Raw genomic sequence first — 19,004 nt, forward strand, 5'->3', positions numbered from 1 at the left:
AGAGGTCTAATAAAATGTTGCAGTACCAGAAGGCACTTGTTGAAGAATTATTTAAAAAATTCCCATCTGGCAATGCCGGCGGCAGAGGCCACAGTTCCTTGAACAACCAAGGAGTACAGGCAAGGGAGAAACAAACCAGATGTATAAGAACCAGGGGAACACTGTCAAAGGTGTGGGACAGTTTTCTCAGACCCTCCCAGCGCCCAGGCCCTGATGCATGGGGTACGTTGACAAGGAGGGAAAAGTTTTGGAAGGAGTACCTTGCCAATTGTACCAGCATCCTCTGTGATTCCTCTGTGCCTTACAACTTTTGGGAATCCAATCTGGACATGTGGCATGAACTTTCTCACTATGCATTGGAGGTCCTGGCCTGCCCTGCTGCTAGCGTTTTGTCAGAGCAGGCTTTTAGTGCTGCCAGGGGTATTGAAAATGCCGACAGGCTGACTTTTATAAAAATGAACAAGGCCTGGATTGGCCCAGACTTCTCATTACCACCGGATGACAGCAGCGAAACATAAACTCAAATCCAGTGTTTTTTTTAAGGGGGTCTATTTCCATGCACCTTTTCACATCCAGATATGGGTATGCGCTTCAGGATTTTGCCTTTTTTATTTCGTCCTCCTCCTTCTCCTCATCCTCCACCACCATATCACTATCACCAGGGTGATCATCGTGCAACACTACCTGATGGCCCTGTAAGAATAGTGTTTGTGGCTTTCAGAGGCCCTACTCCATAAATGAAACAGGATGTGTCTGATCATGTCTCACACACCACATGGCCAGAAAAGGTAGAAAAATGTTAAAATTACATTTATTGATGAATGTATTTTTCATCGTTGAAAGCAATGCAAAAGTGCAAAAACGGTACGTTTGAATATAGACCAAGGTGTGAAGGAGCATTTTTTTTCTGTTATTTATTTTGTCTTATATACAAGTCCTGCAAAGAATATTTTTTCAAGGCAAATCAATTTTATTGTCCTTTTTGTACACATTTTTGATTCGTTTTTTGTATGTTTTATTGTCAGTCCATAAAAGTGGCGTAATACCTCTGACAACATTGTTCACAGCAGTGACCTGGGATTCAGTGATGCTTCCAGGGGTCTTCCCCATGCTATTCACATGACATTTCAGAGCTGTTTTTATGGATTTGACCAATTTTTGGACCCCCTCTAGACCTCCTTTAATGGTTTCCTCTATATGGAGAAATAAAGTTATGGTTCTTGAATGAAAAAACTGAAGTGCCAAAAAAAGCAAAAATAATGTTTGTGGTCACCATGCAGCTCTAAATGAGGCTTCTAAGGACAGGCGTTGTGCTAGCTACTCTATCAGGTCACAGGGGAGCATGGTTTTCCCTCTTTAACTTCTGTATAGGGATGTAGAGGCCGAGTCCTCGGAGTAAGCTCCGACTGATGGAGCAGGCTGGCAGGAATGATCAGGTCATTGGGTTAGAACCAGGAGAGTTTAAAAGAGTCAAAATTGTAAGACAGTAGTATTGCCAGTAATCATATGACGTTAGAATGAGAATCAAAAGGCACTACAGGAGCTGAGTAGCAGGAGTCAACAAGAGACAGCACAGACAATAACTGGCAGCCGGAGGCTGATTCTCAGGAGTTTAAATAGGGAGCAGCCCAATTCATGACTCACACAGGCATAGGGATCAATTATAACTTACACTGTATAGGTGCCCTGGGCTGAGTCCTCGGAGTAGCCTCTGACTGGTGGAGCAGACTGACAGGAATAGTCAGGTCACTGGGTTAGAACCACGAGAGTTTAAAAGGGACAAATTTTTAAACCAGAAGAATCGTCAGTAATCAGTTGAGGTCAGCAAGAGTATCAAAACTCAATTCAGGAACTGAGCAGCAGAAGTTAACCAGAGAGAGTTAAGACTATAACTGGCAGTCGGAGGCTGATTCTCAGGACTTAAGAATAAGAACATCCATGGCTCACATAGGCACAGAGAAAAATTCTAACCAGCCAGGAATTAATCCCAAATCTTCTAGGTGGGGTAATACCAGAAATCCAAAGAGTAAAAAGGCTACAATGTTTTGCACAGCGACTGGAGTGGAAACAGAGGAGACAGGTACTGTGTACTGTCATGCCCATGTTACCAGCAGGTCCCCTCAGGGAACGGTTGTGGTTAAAATATATTGTATGTTCTTTACAAAGTAAGAAAAATTGATTACATATATCTCCGTTCTAGCCTATAAACTAACACTGAACAACATTGAGAAGAAAGAAAACTATTACGTCTATGTGATGACAATTAAAACAGTCATTAAAGTAGGTAAGTTAAAGGTTGTGGTTACATGATGCCATCTGTAGGTATAGATCATTTTTATCTCCCGTGCATTCAGAAGCTGATCAGTATGCTTTATAATTATTTTAATTATGAATATTTTCTATAGTGCTCTACTTGCTTATGTACAGTACAGTATAACATTTTTATATGCTATTATATTCTAATTTTCCATTTCCAGGAACAGATGTAGTTACTGTTAATGACAAACGTGATTTTATTAGTCACGCCAAATGTAACAAAGCCTTAAACTTGGTGGTCGGGCGAGACTATGTTGTCTGGGGAGTGAGTAAAGATCTGTGGCACATTGGTTCTTCTGGGTAAGTGGATGTGAAAATAGTGAATTAATGGTATGAAAATTGTGATGCATGAAAACAATAATCATAGTTATATACTTAAATCATAGGGCCCCATAACATATATGAAAAGGTAATGCTACAATTTATTTATTTTACTCATTTATATAGCACCATTAATTCCATAGTGCTTTACATACAATACTATCACTGTCCCCATTGGGGCTCACAATATAGATTCCCTATCAATATGTCTTTGGAATGTGGGGGCGAACCCGGAAGAACATAAAAAATTGCAGATGTTGTCCTTGGTGGGATATGAACCCAGGACCCCAGTGCTGCAAAACAACAATGCTAACCACTGAGCCACCATGCTGCCCAGCAATTTAACAGTTAATTTGAGGGTGATAAACTTATACATCTTAGTCATATTCTGCTCCCATCTATGATAGACTGTTTTAACCCCATAAAAGAGGTAACAATTTTTGGCATTCATGGCCACGCCCCATTTCTCAAATCTGTCATCTGTTACTTTATAGGGTAATGAATATGCAATGCTTCTAAATATCTGAAAGATTTTAAGTTAGTTTTTATGTGACACATTGTACTTTGTATTAGTGGTGAATTTAGGTCAATATGTTTTGTGTTTATTTGAGTAAATAATCTCAATTTGATGAAACTTTTGAAAAAGCCATTTTTAAACTGAATTTCTATACTCTTAAGCCACATTGTTACACTACATAAAAGCTAATGAATTGCATTCATCAAAATTTTACTTTACATCTGAAATTTTTCTCATAAGGGTATTTTATTTTGTTAGCATGTTAGAAAGCATAAAAGCTTGGAGCGATTTTAAATTTAAGAGACATATTCTTTTTAGTGACTATAAAGCGGCGGTGTTCACACTGTGCAGTAACTAAGGCAGTGACCCAAGCAAGTCCAACATAAACAGCTTTATTCAGCAGACTCACGGGTAAACAGAAAGTCCTCTGGTTCGCAACCGGGTTAACATAAGTCCATAAACAACGGTTGCCATGGGCAACGGCCGCGCCGGGCTGCTCAGAGCCTGACGGGTGCAGAGCCTTCCCAGGCGTGGGTTCAGCTACTCACAAGCCCGCCCAAACTTTCCTGTTATGTTTCTAGCAGGTCCCAACACTGAACAACACTAATCCTTAGTGCAGGGTTTTTAAAGGACCTGTGGCAAGAGCCACTGGAAAACCCGGGTTGGAGGGAGGAGGCCACCCCACTGCCTTCCTGTAGCCTCCTCTAAGAAATGAAGGCCCTGCCGGGTTTTACATAATCTGCCTTAGCCAGATAGCCTGACCAGGTGATTGCTCACCTTCATTCCTGCATTGCAGCTGCAGGTGAGTTTTTGACTGCAATGCACTCCAATGGATTTAATAGGTCTCTGTACACATTCTGGGGGATATATAACGTCCCTCATATATGATCCCGGTCACTGCCTCACATATCCCCCCCCCCACTGTTCAAACTTATGGGGTTGAACATTTGACACCATACAAGGTGCCTGGGACTGGGCATCCGCGTTTGATTGCGACTTCCCAGGGCGATGTTCTACAAAGAAACTGAAATTTTGCAGTAACAGGAACCACCTGGTGACTCGCGCATTCCTCTCCTTGGCATTCCTCATCCATACCAAGGGTGAGTGGTCCGTCACCAAGCAGAACAGACGCCCGAGTAAATAATAACGTAGTGATTCCCAGGCCCACTTAATAGCTAAACACTCCTTCTCTACCACGCTACAGTTTTTCTCTGCTGGGATAAGTTTTCTACTCAAGTAGGTGACCGGGTGCTCTTCACCATTCACTTTTTGTGACAATACCGCCCCTAGGCCTACCTCCAAGGCATCTGTCTGTAAAATGAAGGTTTCCTTGAAGTTGGGGCTGATGAGGACCGACTGTCCACACGGCCAACTTCATGGACTGAAAGGCTTCTTCTTCCTGAGGGTTCCACCGAACCATTACCGATTTTTTTCCTTTCAAGAGATCAGTCAGGGCCGCCGTTCTCCCAGCAAAATTAGGTATAAACCGACGGTGATACCCAAGGATGCCAAGGAACACCCTCACCTGCTTTGTACTTGACGGTTTAGGCCAGTTTTTTATGGACTCAACTTTATTGATTTGGGGCTTGCTAACTCCTCGGCCAATCACATACCCCAAATATCGGGCTTCCTCTAGCCCTATCGCACATTTTTTTGGGTTTGCCGTTAACCCCGCGGCTCTGAGAGAATCCAGCACCACTTGTACCGGGGATAGATGCGTATTCCAGTCGGTGCTAAATATGATAATATCATCTACTGTAGATACGCGGACGTGTACTCCTGGTGGGGCTTGAGCACTATGTCTATCAACCTCTGGAATGTAGCCGGGGCCCCATGTAACCCAAAAGGTAAGACCACATAGTGATATAGACCCTCCGGAGTTATAAAGGCGGTCTTTTCCTTTGCCGATTTCGTGAGAGGTACCTGCTAGGAACCCTTGGTGAGATCGAGCGTAGTAAAGTACTGGGCCTGCCCCAGTCTCTCAATAAGCTCATCCACCCTGGGCATTGGATAAAGGTCAAACTTCGACACTTCATTTAATTTCTGGAAATCGTTACAGAAGCGTAACGATTAGTCTGGTTTCGGAAACAGTACGATGGGGCTAGCCCACTCACTCCGTAATTCCTTGATGATGCCTAACTGGAGCATTTCATTTTCCTCAGCCGTGATGGCTTGCCTCCGGGCTTCGGGTACCTGGTATGGTCTCATTCGCACCTGTACCCCAGGATCGGTGACAATGTCATGTTGGAGAACTGTAGTCCTACCCGGTATCTCTGAGAGCACGTCGGTATTCTGCTGCACCAGCGAGCGAGCCTCCCGTCGCTGCTATTTAGTGAGAGCATCACTTATCCTGACCTCTCCTCTGGATGCATCCCTGGCAGAAGGTATGCCCGAAGTGACGTCGGTAACTAAACACTCTCGATCTTTCCAAGGTTTTAGCAGGTTTACATGGTAAAGCTGCTCAGGTTTCCTCCTTCCGGGCTGATACACCCAGTAATTTACCTCCCCCACCTTTTCTTGAACCTCATATGGCCCTTGCCACTTGGCCATGAGCTTACTCTCAGCTGTGAGTACCAATACTAACACCCGATCACCCTTGTTAAAAGACCTGACCATGGCTCTTTTATTATATTTGCGCCTCTGGGCTGCCTGGGCATCTAACAGATGTTCTTTCACAATGGGCATGACCGCCGCAATCGGTCCTGCATTCTAGCCACGTGTTCTATTATACTCCTATGTGGAGTCGGCTCTTGTTCCTACATCTCTTTGGCTATGTCCAACAGACCCCTAGGGTGTCTGCCGTACAATAACTCCAAAGGGAGAAAACCCTGTGGAAGCCTGGGGCACCTCACGGATGGCGAACATCAAATAGGGAAGCAACATGTCCCAATCCCTTCCGTCCTTAGAAACCACCTTTTTGAACATGGACTTGAGGGTTTTATTGAACCATTCTACTAGCCTGTCGGTTTGAGGGAGGTACACCGAGGTGAGCAATTGTTTAATTTTTAGCAGTTTGCACAGTTCATGTCACCTTGGACATAAAAAGGGTCCCTTGATCCGTCAGGATCTCCTTAGGTAGTCCAAGGCGACAGAACATGGCAAACAGCTCCCGTGCAATCAGTTTCGCTGAAGTGTGGCTTAGCAGTATAGCCTCCGGGTACAGGGTGGCATAGTCGACAACCACCAGTATATGTTGGTGGCCATGAGCGTATTTTACAATGGGCCCTACCAAGTCCATTGCAATCCGTTCAAAAGTTACCTCTATCACTGGCAGGGGTTCCAATGGGCTACGGAATCTAGCGGTGGGTGTGATCATTTGACATTCGGGGCAGAATTCACAGTACTTTTGGACCTCCGCATAAATCCCTGGCCAAAAGAACCGCTGCAAGATACGTTCTTGCGTCTTTTAACCCCTAAGTGTCCACCCAACAGGTGTGTGTGTGTGTGCCAAATCTAGAACCGCCCGACGGTATAACTGAGGTGCCACAAACTGATCCACGACCTCATCCCTGATCTTGTCTACCCTATAGAGCAACTCACCGTTGACTACCATGCGTGAAAATAGAGTATGTGCACCGGGCTGTTGAGCTACGCTATTTACCTCTAACACCCTTTCCCACGCCCGAGTCAGGATGGGATCCTGTAGCTGAGCTGTCCCAAACGTGTCCCGGGACACTTCCAGCTCCGGGATTGATGGGGTCTCCTCTACCTCTCCTGCAAGCACCTCTAGTGGAGACCTATCGGGGTCACACTCTGTCCCTAAGTTGGACACCCCTACGGCAGGTACCCCCGACTCATGTTCGTCTGGTACAGCGCCTGTAATAAATTTTACCGGGGGACAGTGAATTTTGTTTTTCCACAGAGTCCAGAACATGGGCAAGCCTCTTCCCAACACAGTCCCATAGAGAAGAGTTTTTACCACCACCACCACATGTTTTATGTCGCCACATGGCGTGGACAACACTACCTCCGCGGTTGGGTACTATTGGAGGTCCCCATGGATACACACAACCCTGACTGTCCGTCCACTAGGGTTGTCTCCTGCCACCAGTGAGCCATGCACCAAAGTCACTAGGCTCCCCGAGTCTAGGAGGGCTTCCGTGAGGTACCCATTAACCAGTACCTGGCACAGTTGGGGTTCACTGTCCGAGGGGTCGGCACTCGCAGTGCAGACAGTCTGGGCATACATTGAGACCTGGCGTTTATACCCGCAGTCCATGGGCTCCGTAGTCAGGGGGCAGTTAGCAACCACATGTCCCAGCCCCTGACACCGCCAGCACCTAATGGTGGAGGTACTGTTAGGTCTTATGACCATTTGGGAAAGAACCGGTCTCCTGCTACTCTCACTCCGGGATACCCCTTCAGCAGAGGGGCGCGACCCCCTTCTCGGTTCTTGGGTTGGCAGGGATCGGCGTGACAGCTGTGAGAGGGCAGAGTCCCGAATAAAGTCCTGAGTGGCCGAGTAGTATTCGATCAGGCTGACCACCTGGTTGAGGGTGCTGGGGTCCCCTTGCCCCACCCAATGTTGCATAGCAGCCCACAGAGTCCTCACCAGCCGGTTGACCACCACCCTCTCCACCATCTGGGCTTGAGTCAAAGACTCAGGCTGGAGCCACCTCTTTACCAGCTGCAAAAGGTCATAAGTCTGAGACCGGGGCAGGTCGGGTCTCCACAAAGGCCCATGAAAACATGCGCTGAGCCCTCACATACATATTGATCCCCAGCCTGGCAAGGATCTCAACTTTGAGCCTCTGGTAGTCCTGGGCGTCCTCCTGACTGAGGTCGAAATCGGCCTTCTGGGCATCGCCGACCAAAAACGGAGTCACCACTTCTGCCCACTGGCTGGCTGGTAGATTTTCCCGCTCTGCTGTGCATTCGTAGACGGTCAGGAAGGCTTCTACGTCGTCCTCCGGTCCCGTCTTCCTCAACGCTGAGCGAACCTTGTCCCGGGCCTCTCGACGTTCCGGAATCAGTGTTGTGGCCGTTTCCCACAGGGCAGCAATCTGTTGCAGCAACAGTTCATTTGTTTTTTGCTGCTGCTGGTAAAGTAACAGCTGCTGCTGATAGCGCTGCTGCTCCCGCTGCTGCTGTTGCCACTGGAGACTCAGGTGCTGCTCCTGCTGTTGCCGTTGGAGACTCTGGTGCTGCTCCAGCTGTTGCCGATGAGACTGCAGCTGCTGCTTCTGGGTAAGTGCCAGCTGCTTTACCAGCTTCTCCATTTTGTCCACAGGGTTGGGCTGAAAGGTGGCAGGCTGGATTGTGGTCATGCAGCTGCCGGTGGGGTATGCCTCAGTCACAATGCCCGCTTTCTCCACCAATTTGTAAGGCGGTGGTGTTCACACTGTGCAGTAACTGAGGCAGTGACCCAAGCAAGTCCAACATAAACAGCTTTATTCAGCAACTCACGGGTAAACAGAAAAGTCCTCCTTTACGCAGCCGGGTTAACATGATTCCTTAAACAATGGTTGCCATGGGCAACGGCCGCGCCGGGCCGCTCAGAGCCTCACGGGTGCAGAGCCTTCCTAGGCGTGGGTTCAGCTACTCACAGGCACTCCCCAACTTTCCTGCTATGTTTCTAGCAGATCCCAACACTGATCACTTCTAATCCTTAGAGCAGGGCTTTTAAAGGACCTGTGGCAAGAGCCACTGGAAAACCTGGGTTTGAGGGAAGAGGCCGCCCCACTGCCTTCCTGTAGCCTCCTCCAAGAAATGAAGGCACTGCCAGGTTTTACTAGTCTGCCTTAGCCAGATAGCCTGACCTGGTCAATGCTCACCTTCATTCCTGCATTGCAGCCGCAGGTGAGTTTGTGACTGCAATACACTCCAATGGATTTAATAGGTCTCTGTACACATTCTGGGGGATATATAACGTCCCTCGTATACGATCCCGGTCACTGCCTCACATGACGTTTTAACATTTAAAGTCAATTTGACGGGCGCTATATATTATAAAGGCCCAAAGAGATATCAGTTTAAAAAATGAGCCCCTTGAATTATTAAAAAATGCAGTCTAGAAGTGTTTAATCCTTTAGGTGCTTCATAGGAGGTAACACAAAATTTAATGACCATGAAAATGTTTTTTGGTTTCATTAAAATGTTGCTTTAAACCCATTTTTATCAGTGTCACAGTTGGTAGCAGAAAAAATGAAAGTCACAATTTTTTAAGTAATTTCTCCCGAGCAATGGTCACCATAAGGGTGAAAGCTACTGTTTAGGAACATGGCAAAGCTCAGAAGGGCAAGAGCTCTATTTGATATTGGAAGTGTAAACTTACTGATTTTCTGTGGTTATTAGATATACCTTAACAAGTTCCTGCAAACACACTATTGTACTGATTTAAGGATATTTAGTATGTCATGCAGGGATTTAGCTCATTAGTAGCTGTTAGAGTTCACACAGGCGCAGTTTCTTATTTAAATAAGAAGGTTTATTAACTACATAAACTTCCAGCAGAAAATAATAACAAACAATGAGTCCATACAGCAGTATGAGAAACAGAACGGTTCAGCTGCTCCATATTCCAAATCCAATACTTGGGCTCTTGCAGAGTCTAAGCAACTTACACAGGTCCTTCACCATGCATCCATAGACCCATATACCAGAGGTATTTGCACCTCTACTCCCAGACAAGGAATGAACAGTTCAGCTGCCCTTTTAAATCAGCTGCACCTCCTGGATTGGAGGGTGTGAATGACTAGTTCTGCCCATCTATCTATTCCTAACAAACCTGGACCCATATAATGGTCTAGGAGCGGACACTGACAGCTTGGAGCCCCGGTAAAAGAAATGTGTATGGGCCCCACTCCTCTTATTCCGACAAAGGCTACAGATACAGTGCATTGTGATAGTATTTGGCCCCCTTGAACTTTTCTACCTTTTGCCACATTTCTGGCTTCAAACAGAAAGATATAAAATTCTAATTTTTTGGGGAAGAATCAACAACAAGTGGGACACAATCGTGAAGTGGAATGAAATTTATTGAATATTTTAAACTTTTTTAACAAATTAAAAACTGAAAAGTTGGGCGTGCAATATTATTTGGCCCCTTGAGTTAATACTTTGTAGCGCCACCTTTTGCTGCGATTACAGCTGCAAGTCGCTTGGGGTATGTCTCTATCAGTTTTGCACATTGAGAGGCTGAAATTCTTTCCCATTCTTCCTTGCAAAACAGCTCGAGCTCATTGAGGTTGGATGGAGGGCGTTTGTGAACAGCAGTTTTCAGCTCTTTCCACAGATTCTCGATTGGATTCAGGTCTGGACTTTGTCTTGGCCATTCTAACACCTGGATACGTTTATTTTTTAACCATTCCATTGTAGATTTTGCTTTATGTTTGGGATCATTGTCTTGTTGGAAGATAAATCTCTGTCCCAGTCTCAGGTCTTTTGCAGACTCCAACAGGTTTTCTTCCTGAATGGTCCTGTATTTGTCTCAGTCCATCTTCCCATCAATTTTAACCATATTCCCTGTCCCTGCTGAAGAAGTGCAGGCCCAAACCATGATGCTGCCACCACCATGTTTGACAGTGGGGATGGTGTTTTGAGGGTGATGAGCTGTGTTGCTTTTACCCCAAACATATTGTTTTGCATTGTGGCCAAAAAGTTTGATTTTGGTTTCATCTGACCAGAGCACCTTATTCCACATGTTTGGTGTGTCTCCCAGGTGGCTTGTGGCAAACTTCAAACAAGACTTTTTATGGATATCTTTGAGAAATGGCTTTCTTCTTGCCACTCTTCCATAAAGGCCAGATTTGTGCAGTGTACGACTGATTGTTGTCCTATGGACAGACTCTCCCACCTCAGCTGTAGATCTTTGCAGTTCATCCAGATTGATCATGGGCCTTTTGGCTGCATCTCTGATCAGTCTTCTCCTTGTTCGAGATGAAAGTTTAGAGGGACGGCCGGGTCTTGGTAGATTTGCAGTGGTCTGATACTCCTTCCATTTCAATATGATCGCTTGCACAGTGCTCCTTGAGTTGTTTAAAACTTGGGAAAGCTTTTTGTATCCAAATCCGGCTTTAAACTTCGCCACAACAGTATCTCGGACCTGCCTGGTGCGTTCCTTGGTCTTCATGATGCTCTCTGCACTTGAAACAGAACCCTGAGACTATCACAGAGCAGGTGCATTTATACGGAGACTTGATTACACACAGGTGGATTCTAGTTATCATTACCAGTCATTTAGGACAACATAGGATCATTCAGAGACCCTCACTGAACTTCTGCACTGAAAGTAAAGGGGCCGAATAATATTGCACGTCCCACTTTTCAGTTTTTAAGTTGTTAAAAAAGTTTAAAATATCCAATAAATTTCGTTCCACTTCACGATTGTGTCCCACTTGTTGTTGATTCTTCCCCCAAAAAATAGAATTTTATATATTTATGTTTGAACCCACTAATGTGGCAAAAAGTAGAAAAGTTCAAGGGGGTCAAATACTTTCATAATGCATTGTATATTTATATAGCCACACACACACATATATATATATACATTCCTGCATCCATGTGCAGTGTCGGTGTGCTACCCACTTTTACAGACGCATTGAGCATGTCCTATTCTGATCCTCAATATCGGATCACAACAGGACATTCTCTGACCCACACGGATCTCATTCTCAGATCTGTGATTTTCATGGATGTGTGAATGGATCTATAAAACTCTAAAGTCCTTGTGCCATCTAATAAAAAAAATCTGACAACACAAGGACATTTCACACAAATGTGAGAATGCAGCCTAAGGGATTTTACAGACAACATTATCACTCCAAGTCACACAGGGCAGATACAGAATAATATTTACATCCAGGCTCTTACCGCTGACGTCTCATCAGAAGAGAAACGGTTTCTGCTGCTTCTTCTCCATCTGGTCAGACCTTCATGTCGACATCTCCCAGCCACGACTCGTCTTGTCACGATGATCTCCAGCCTAGAAAATAACATGGTCACATATATTGCATATATACACGCGTCTTCCCCACACTTTGGAGGTGGGAGAAGACGTTATCAGGTACTAGCATCCTCCGCCACATCTCAATTCATTACAAGTCCCTGACAGCGTCTTCTCCCACCTTTCAATTCATTATAAAGTGTACTATGCATCTTACCCCATCATTGTTCTTCTCCCATCTTTGTTCTTCCACACCACACCTCAGTGTCTTCTCCCCCACCTTCATCATTGTTCTCCCACACCACCTCTATCATTGCTGTCCCACACCACCCCATCATTGCTGTCCCAATCACCTCCATCATTGCTGTACCACATCCCCCATCATTGCTGCCCCACACCCACCCATCATTGCTGTCCAACACCCCCCATCATTGCTGTCCCACACCCCCCATCATTGCTGTCCCACACCACCTCCATCATTGCTGTCCCACACCCCCCATCATTGCTGTCCCACATCCCCCCATCATTGCTGTCCCACCCCCCCATCATTGCTGTCCCACACCTCCCATCATTGCTGTCCCGCATTGCCTCCATCATTGCTGCCCCACACCCCCATCATTGCTGTCCCACTCCCCATTCATTGCTGTCCCACTCCCCCATCATTGCTGTCCCACTCCCCCATCATTGCTGTCCCACACCCCTATCATTGCTGTCCCACACCCCCCATCATTGCTGTCCCACACCCCATCATTGCTGTCCCACACCCCATCATTGCTGTCCCACACCACCTCCATCATTGCTGTCCCACACCCCATCATTGCTGTCCCACACCACCTCCATCATTGCTGTCCCACACCCCCCATCATTTCTGTCCCACACCCCCTCATCATTGCTATCCCATATCCCCCATCATTGCTTTCCCCCACTCCATCATTGCTGTCCCATACCACCTCCATCATTGCTGTCATACACCACCCCCATCATTGCTGTCACATTCCACCCCCATCATTGCTGTTCCACACCACCCCATCATTGCTGTCGCACACTACCCCATCATTGCTCTCCGCCATCACCCTCATCATTGCTCCCCGCCATCATCCTCATCATTGCTCTCTCCCATCACCCCCATCATTGGTCTCTCCCCATCACCCTCATCATTGCTCTCCCCATCACGCTCATCATTGCTCTCCCCCATCACACTCATCATTGCTCTCTCCCATCTTTGTCCTTACGCACCACACCTCAGTGTCTTTTCCCCACCTTCATCATTGTTCTCCCACACCACCTCTATCATTGCTGTCCCAAACCACCCCATCATTGCTATCCCAATGACCTCCATCATTGCTGTCCCACATCCCCCATCATTGCTGCCCCACACCCGCCCATCATTGCTGTCCCACACCCCCCATCATTGCTGTCCCACTCCCCCCATCATTGCTGTCATCATCAAGCAGCGCGTGTCTGTGTCACACAGAAAGCGCGGGGGGCTCAGGAAGCAGAGAACGGATCCCTGCAGCTCCGCTGCCATTTTCTCCTATAGGCAGCGGAGCAGCAGGGATCCCTCCCTGCCTGCTGCACAGGATTGCTCTCATTATTATCCACCCTGCAAAGGCCCCCCTGCACCGTCGGGCCCCGATGCAGTTGCATCGGCTGCACAGGCGGTATGTCCGCCCCTGTATTGATCCTATTAACCCTCTCAGCGCCTCCTATCCAGGATTCTGCCAGCTGCTTGTCTACAGTTATTAAATCATAGTAAAAAAAATCTAAATAAAATATTCCACAATATCATACAGCTAAACTAAATAAAATTTAAATTAATAAGAATATTAAAGATCAGCATATAAGTAAGAATATTTAGGTCACACAATTTTTACAGCAAATTATGTTGCAGACTTGTTTTATTTCTGAATATTGTCCCAAAAAAATTGTGAATATAAATCGATTTGTTGAAAATCAAATTTGTGTCAAATTTTTAGAAATTTGCTGAACTCAACAAATTTGAACAATATACATGCAAATTGCCTAGAATTATTACCACCATTTTACACATAGCAGGTAATTGCATCAGCCTTAAAGGGATCACCTGATCTCGGGCGCTATAAAATCACATAGTCTCTTCTGATTGGTCGGGGTATAATATCATAATTAGTTTAAAGTAGAAGCAGGAAATGCAGCAGCCATCTTGGAATCCATTTCTATATTGAAATGAAGTCATAGCTCACAGCTTAGTCAATTAGTCACAGAGGTAGTGAGAAAAGGTTGTAAAACACTGAAGAAACTGTACAGGTAGTGTAGGACTGGGCGAAATTGTGTTAAAAAGTGCAAAAGAGAGGTAAAAAAAATGCAGTTGTTTTACTCTGTGGCATCCTTACTAAGTGTGTGTGTCTTAATTAGGACAGCTTTATTTGCATATCTGTTTTAGTTATCTAATTTGGCATTCACACATTGCACACCAACACCGCTTCCTGCTTCATGTTTTGTTCTTTCTTATGATTGCTGATTGGTAGTAATACTATCACACATAGGACACAATTATTATTATTTATTATATAGCGCCATTTATTCCATGGCGCTTTACATGTGAGAAAGGGGTATAATACAAGAACAATTACAATAATCTTGAACAAAACGTGACGGCGACTGGTACAGGAGGAGCGAGGATTGTCATCTTTTGGCTCTAGCAAGTATATTACTGGAGAAAATGTTATGGGCTGTATGGTACATCAGTAGTGATGAGCGAGTATGTTTTTTTTAACCCTTTCGGTGAGTATGCTCTGGCGAGCACCGAGTATTTACAGCGTGCTCGGTGATATGTTTGAATCGCTCCCGTGTGCATGATTTGCGACGGTTTGACAACTTTGATACATGTGAGGAATGTCGGCTACTTACACATTCCTCACATGTATTAAAGCTGTCAAAAAGTCAGCATAGATTAGATCTCTTAGCAGTACACTTCGTTGCATACACAACCACAGGCTTTTCATTCACAAGGACACAATAGTACGCAGCTTGGAGATGGAGGGGGGAGGGTTTGATGAGGGAGATGATCCCTGTGACACAATCCCTTCCAGTCCTTATCTTCCTGCCCATTAAACTCCCTGAACTAACAGTGCAGAATACCATCTCACCTGTGTATAGTTTTTCTCCTGATCTGAATCCTGTTCAGTTGCCTTCTGTCAGATACAGATAACACATCACCACCTTTCTCTTCTGCTTCAGCCAGACTACAATTGCAAGTTCTCCACAATCCCCCTGATGCTCTGCTAAAACACTCCCTGTCTCCTGTGACTGTGTTAACCCCTCTAGTTGCTGGATGCTTCTGAAGCACCACACTTCCTGTCTCCTGTGCTTGTGTTATTTGTAACAGTTGTGGATGCTTTTGAAGCAACAGCACTACTTCTGCATGTCACATGAACCTGCTGTGAGAAAAATAAGTATTTGATACATGGCCGATTTTGCAAGTTTTTCCACCTGCAAAGAATGAAGAGAATACTTTTAAGTGGCTGATAATGTTGCATTCACACTGTAGCCCCGTCAATCACTGGATCAAAGGTTAGCGTAAAGGTCAGACCCTCACTAACCATAAAGTGATGGTACATCTTAATGAGCAGGTATAAGTCTTTAACTGTTACAAACAGATCTCATGTCTTTCTAAATCAGCATATTTAGAGTAGAATAAAAGACTCTAATGCTTTTCACTAGATAATATGACCACTAATAATTTACCATTTTGGTTCCCCTACAGATATTCCTACATGATAACTGTGAACACATGGATTGAGATGTGGCCAAATGAATGGGAATGCCAGGAAGATGCATATCTTGATCTCTGTGAAGAATTTGAAAATTTTTCAGATGAACTTGAAATTCGTGGCTGTTTAAAATAAATTACGTTGGTGCCACAGCCCCATCACCATTTTCATATTCTCTTTCTCCTGTATGTGCTTAAAAATAATAAAATATCAATAAAGGTTCTACTGGTAAAGCGGTGTCATGTCACTAAATTATCAGTAAAGGTCTTATGACTGCTCCAAGAAATCTTTGTATAAGTGGATCTTGACAAAAAGCCAAAAATACAGAAAGTTGAACCTTGAGGTTATTGGATTTAAGGCCCTTATAAAGCCTATTGTGCAAGAAAATGCAGCTAATTAAAACTACTCCTTTTGGTGTTTGACTAGAAATGAGCAGATTGATCTGCAGATAATTCAAGTCGTATTTCCTGAAATCCATGGTTCCAAGCAGATTTGAACCATCTGTGATACTAATCGTAAGGAGCGGCCAAAAAAGAAAAAAGCGCCATTTCACATAGGCTGCACACCCAGCAGGTGGGCTAATGGCATCCAGGCGGGGACGTGTGGACTTCCCAATAATTCAGCAATCAGATCACATGGTGTAGAACAGCCAATCAGAGGGGGGCTGTATATAACATAGGGGATGGCCAAAAAAAGCCATTTCACGCCTATACTGTCTAGGGATAGGAGTGGTGAGAGCAAACAAAAAAGGAAAGAAAAGCCTAATGTGATTTTGGTGCACTACTTCAGTGCTTGGAGCAAAAATGGGAGTGGTAGCTTCTGTAATTAGAAATCCAATATCCCAGTGATACACAGTGAATTGTTGTAGTGTCTCATCATCACCACTAGGGGTGTGTCTGTGAATTATACATCTGTGATATGCAGTAGCAACAGCACCTAAAACCCTTCAAGACATTTTGATGTCACTGTACATCATGCTCGAGAAGGGGTTCCTGCAAAATGACGTACAATTATGTCATGGCGATCATGCGGCACATAAGCTGTGCCCCCATGATCACCACCGGGAACTTGGCTTAAGTGATAGCTGAACTCCTGCTGTCATGGTCAGGGGCACTGCACACATCCCCCCTGGATAACTAATCCCCTAAATGTCACAATCAATTCTGCTCACAGCATTTAGAAGGCTACAATGGGGGGATGTCCGCTCCCACCCAATCAGCAACCCCTGTGACATAATCGCGGGCTGCCGATGGTAGTCATTACAACTGGATGTCAAATAATGACTTCTTTGTATGCCAGCTACGGTGGACTGTTAGACCATGCCAGGAGCGTGGACTGTTAGACCATGCCAGGAGCATGGTCTAAAAGGTGTTTTATCAGTGTAACAATGGCAGGTGTAATGCATTGCAATACACGTGTATTGCAGTGCATTGCAACAGTGATCAAAGTAGTAAAAGTTGACGTTCCATAGAGAAACTAAGTAAAAATGTTTTATTTTTTTAATAAAAACATTAAAAAAACACAATAAACAATGATATAAGTCATCAAAAAAATATTACCCCAATAAATGTGCATACTTATGCAAAAACAGAATGAAATGAAAATGGTACATATATTTGGCATCGCCAACAGTGATAAGCGAGCATACTCGCAAGTACTCGGTACTCGCCTGAGCATCTCAGTACTCGAGATACTCGGAGCTCGCCGAGTACTTGTGAGTTGCTCGGGCGGATGCTCGGGTCCCCTCCCTGCATGTTTGGCGCTCTTTAGAGCGCCAATCAACATGCAGGGATCGCCTGCTGTTATGCACACGCCCGGGCTGAGCGGCGTGTGCGTGTGATTGTAGTGATTCCACTGGACCGTGCCGGAGAGTGAATGCCTGGAGGGGCTTAACTAGGTATTCACCCGATCCGACCAGGGTCGCACGACGGCATACGACGCAAGTGCACCAAGGAGGAACCGAGCAAAGGGACCAGGTGCTACTCCAGGACAGACCCCGGACACGGCTGTTGACCCACACAGGGGAATACAGGAACAGACTGGTAGGCTGGCACACAGACTGGTGGGTATAGGCAGGCACGACTGGTATGCAGGCAGGCGGGTAAGCAGGCAGGGGGGTACAGGCAAGCACAGCTAGAGTGCAGACAGGGAGGCACTAGCAGGTAGGAACACAGGCGGGATAGGACCCAGTACACACTGGGACTCAGGAACAATACAGGCAGAGGGGTACAGGCAAGCACAGCTAGAGTGCAGACAGGGAGGCACTAGCAGGTAGGGACATTGGCGGGATAGGACCCAGTACACACTGGGACTCAGGAACAGAGCCACAGATGTGGCGGACAAACACAGCAGAGTGAGGCCGCCCAGAGAGGTGAGCGAGAACAGGGCAGGACAAGGCCGCCTGGAGCGGTGAGCAAGAGTAGAGCAGGACAAGGCCGCCAGGAGCGGTGAACAAAGGATCAAAGCTGAGCGAGACTGCTGGAGCAGTGAGCAAGAGTAAAGCAGGACGAGGCCGCCTGGAGCGGTGAGCAAGAGTGGAGCGAGACTGCCGGAGCAGCGAGCAAAAGGGTCAGAGCGGAGCAAGGCTGCCGGAGCAGCGAGCAAAGGAGTCAGAGCAGGCTAGAACCGCCGGAGCGGTAAGCAAAGGAGTCAGAGCAGACTAGAACCGCCAGAGCCGTGAGCAAAGGAGTCAGAGCAGGCTAGAACCGCCGGAGCGGTGAGCAAAGGAGTCAGAGCAGGCTAGAACCGCCGGAGCGGTGAGCAAAGGAGTCAGAGCAGGCAAGGCTGAGTAGGGGGGACAGGGCTCTGTTCACACGGAACAGACAGGAAGGGAAAGGCAGAGCCAGACACCCACAGGGTACTTGCAGTGAAGTAGCGAGTGGACCACAAACTCACAAACGGGAGTACAGAGACAACAGGCAGGAGTTAGGTATGAGTTCAGACTCTGCAGAAAAAGGAAAGGAACGGACATAGAGAAAAGACAGATGAAAGATAGGAGAGAGTACAGACTGGAACTGAGTGTACGGACGAGACCGACACAGGAGCGGGACACAGGAGCGGGTCTGGGAATACGGCCCCCAGAGAGGCGGGACGAACAGGCAAGGAGCGTGTTCAGACAGAACAGACAAGATACAGGAGCAGGTCTGGGTAATCGGCCCCCAGAGAGGCGGGACGAACAGGCAAGGAGCGTGTTCAGACAGGACAGACAAGATAC

At 46.1% G+C, this 19,004-nt stretch overlaps 1 protein-coding gene across 2 annotated transcripts in view; it reads left to right on the forward strand.

Annotated features, from left to right (window-relative positions):
- The window catches only part of LOC141167053 (complement C3-like), a 439,340-nt gene extending 423,317 nt beyond the window's left edge, over positions 1-16,023 (forward strand). For both annotated transcript variants that reach the window (XM_073654379.1, XM_073654380.1), the window contains exons 39-41: positions 2,201-2,284; positions 2,478-2,616; positions 15,784-16,023. In XM_073654379.1, the coding sequence (XP_073510480.1) occupies positions 2,201-2,284; positions 2,478-2,616; positions 15,784-15,925 (365 nt within the window). In that variant the 3' untranslated portion in view covers positions 15,926-16,023. The remainder of the gene's footprint in view (positions 1-2,200; positions 2,285-2,477; positions 2,617-15,783) is intronic.
- Positions 16,024-19,004: the final 2,981 nt, after the last annotated feature.

The sequence above is a fragment of the Phyllobates terribilis genome, unplaced genomic scaffold, assembly GCF_046119375.1.
Source record: "Phyllobates terribilis strain yellow unplaced genomic scaffold, ASM4611937v1 Scaffold_11__3_contigs__length_659146591, whole genome shotgun sequence".
Taxonomy (NCBI): domain Eukaryota; kingdom Metazoa; phylum Chordata; class Amphibia; order Anura; family Dendrobatidae; genus Phyllobates; species Phyllobates terribilis.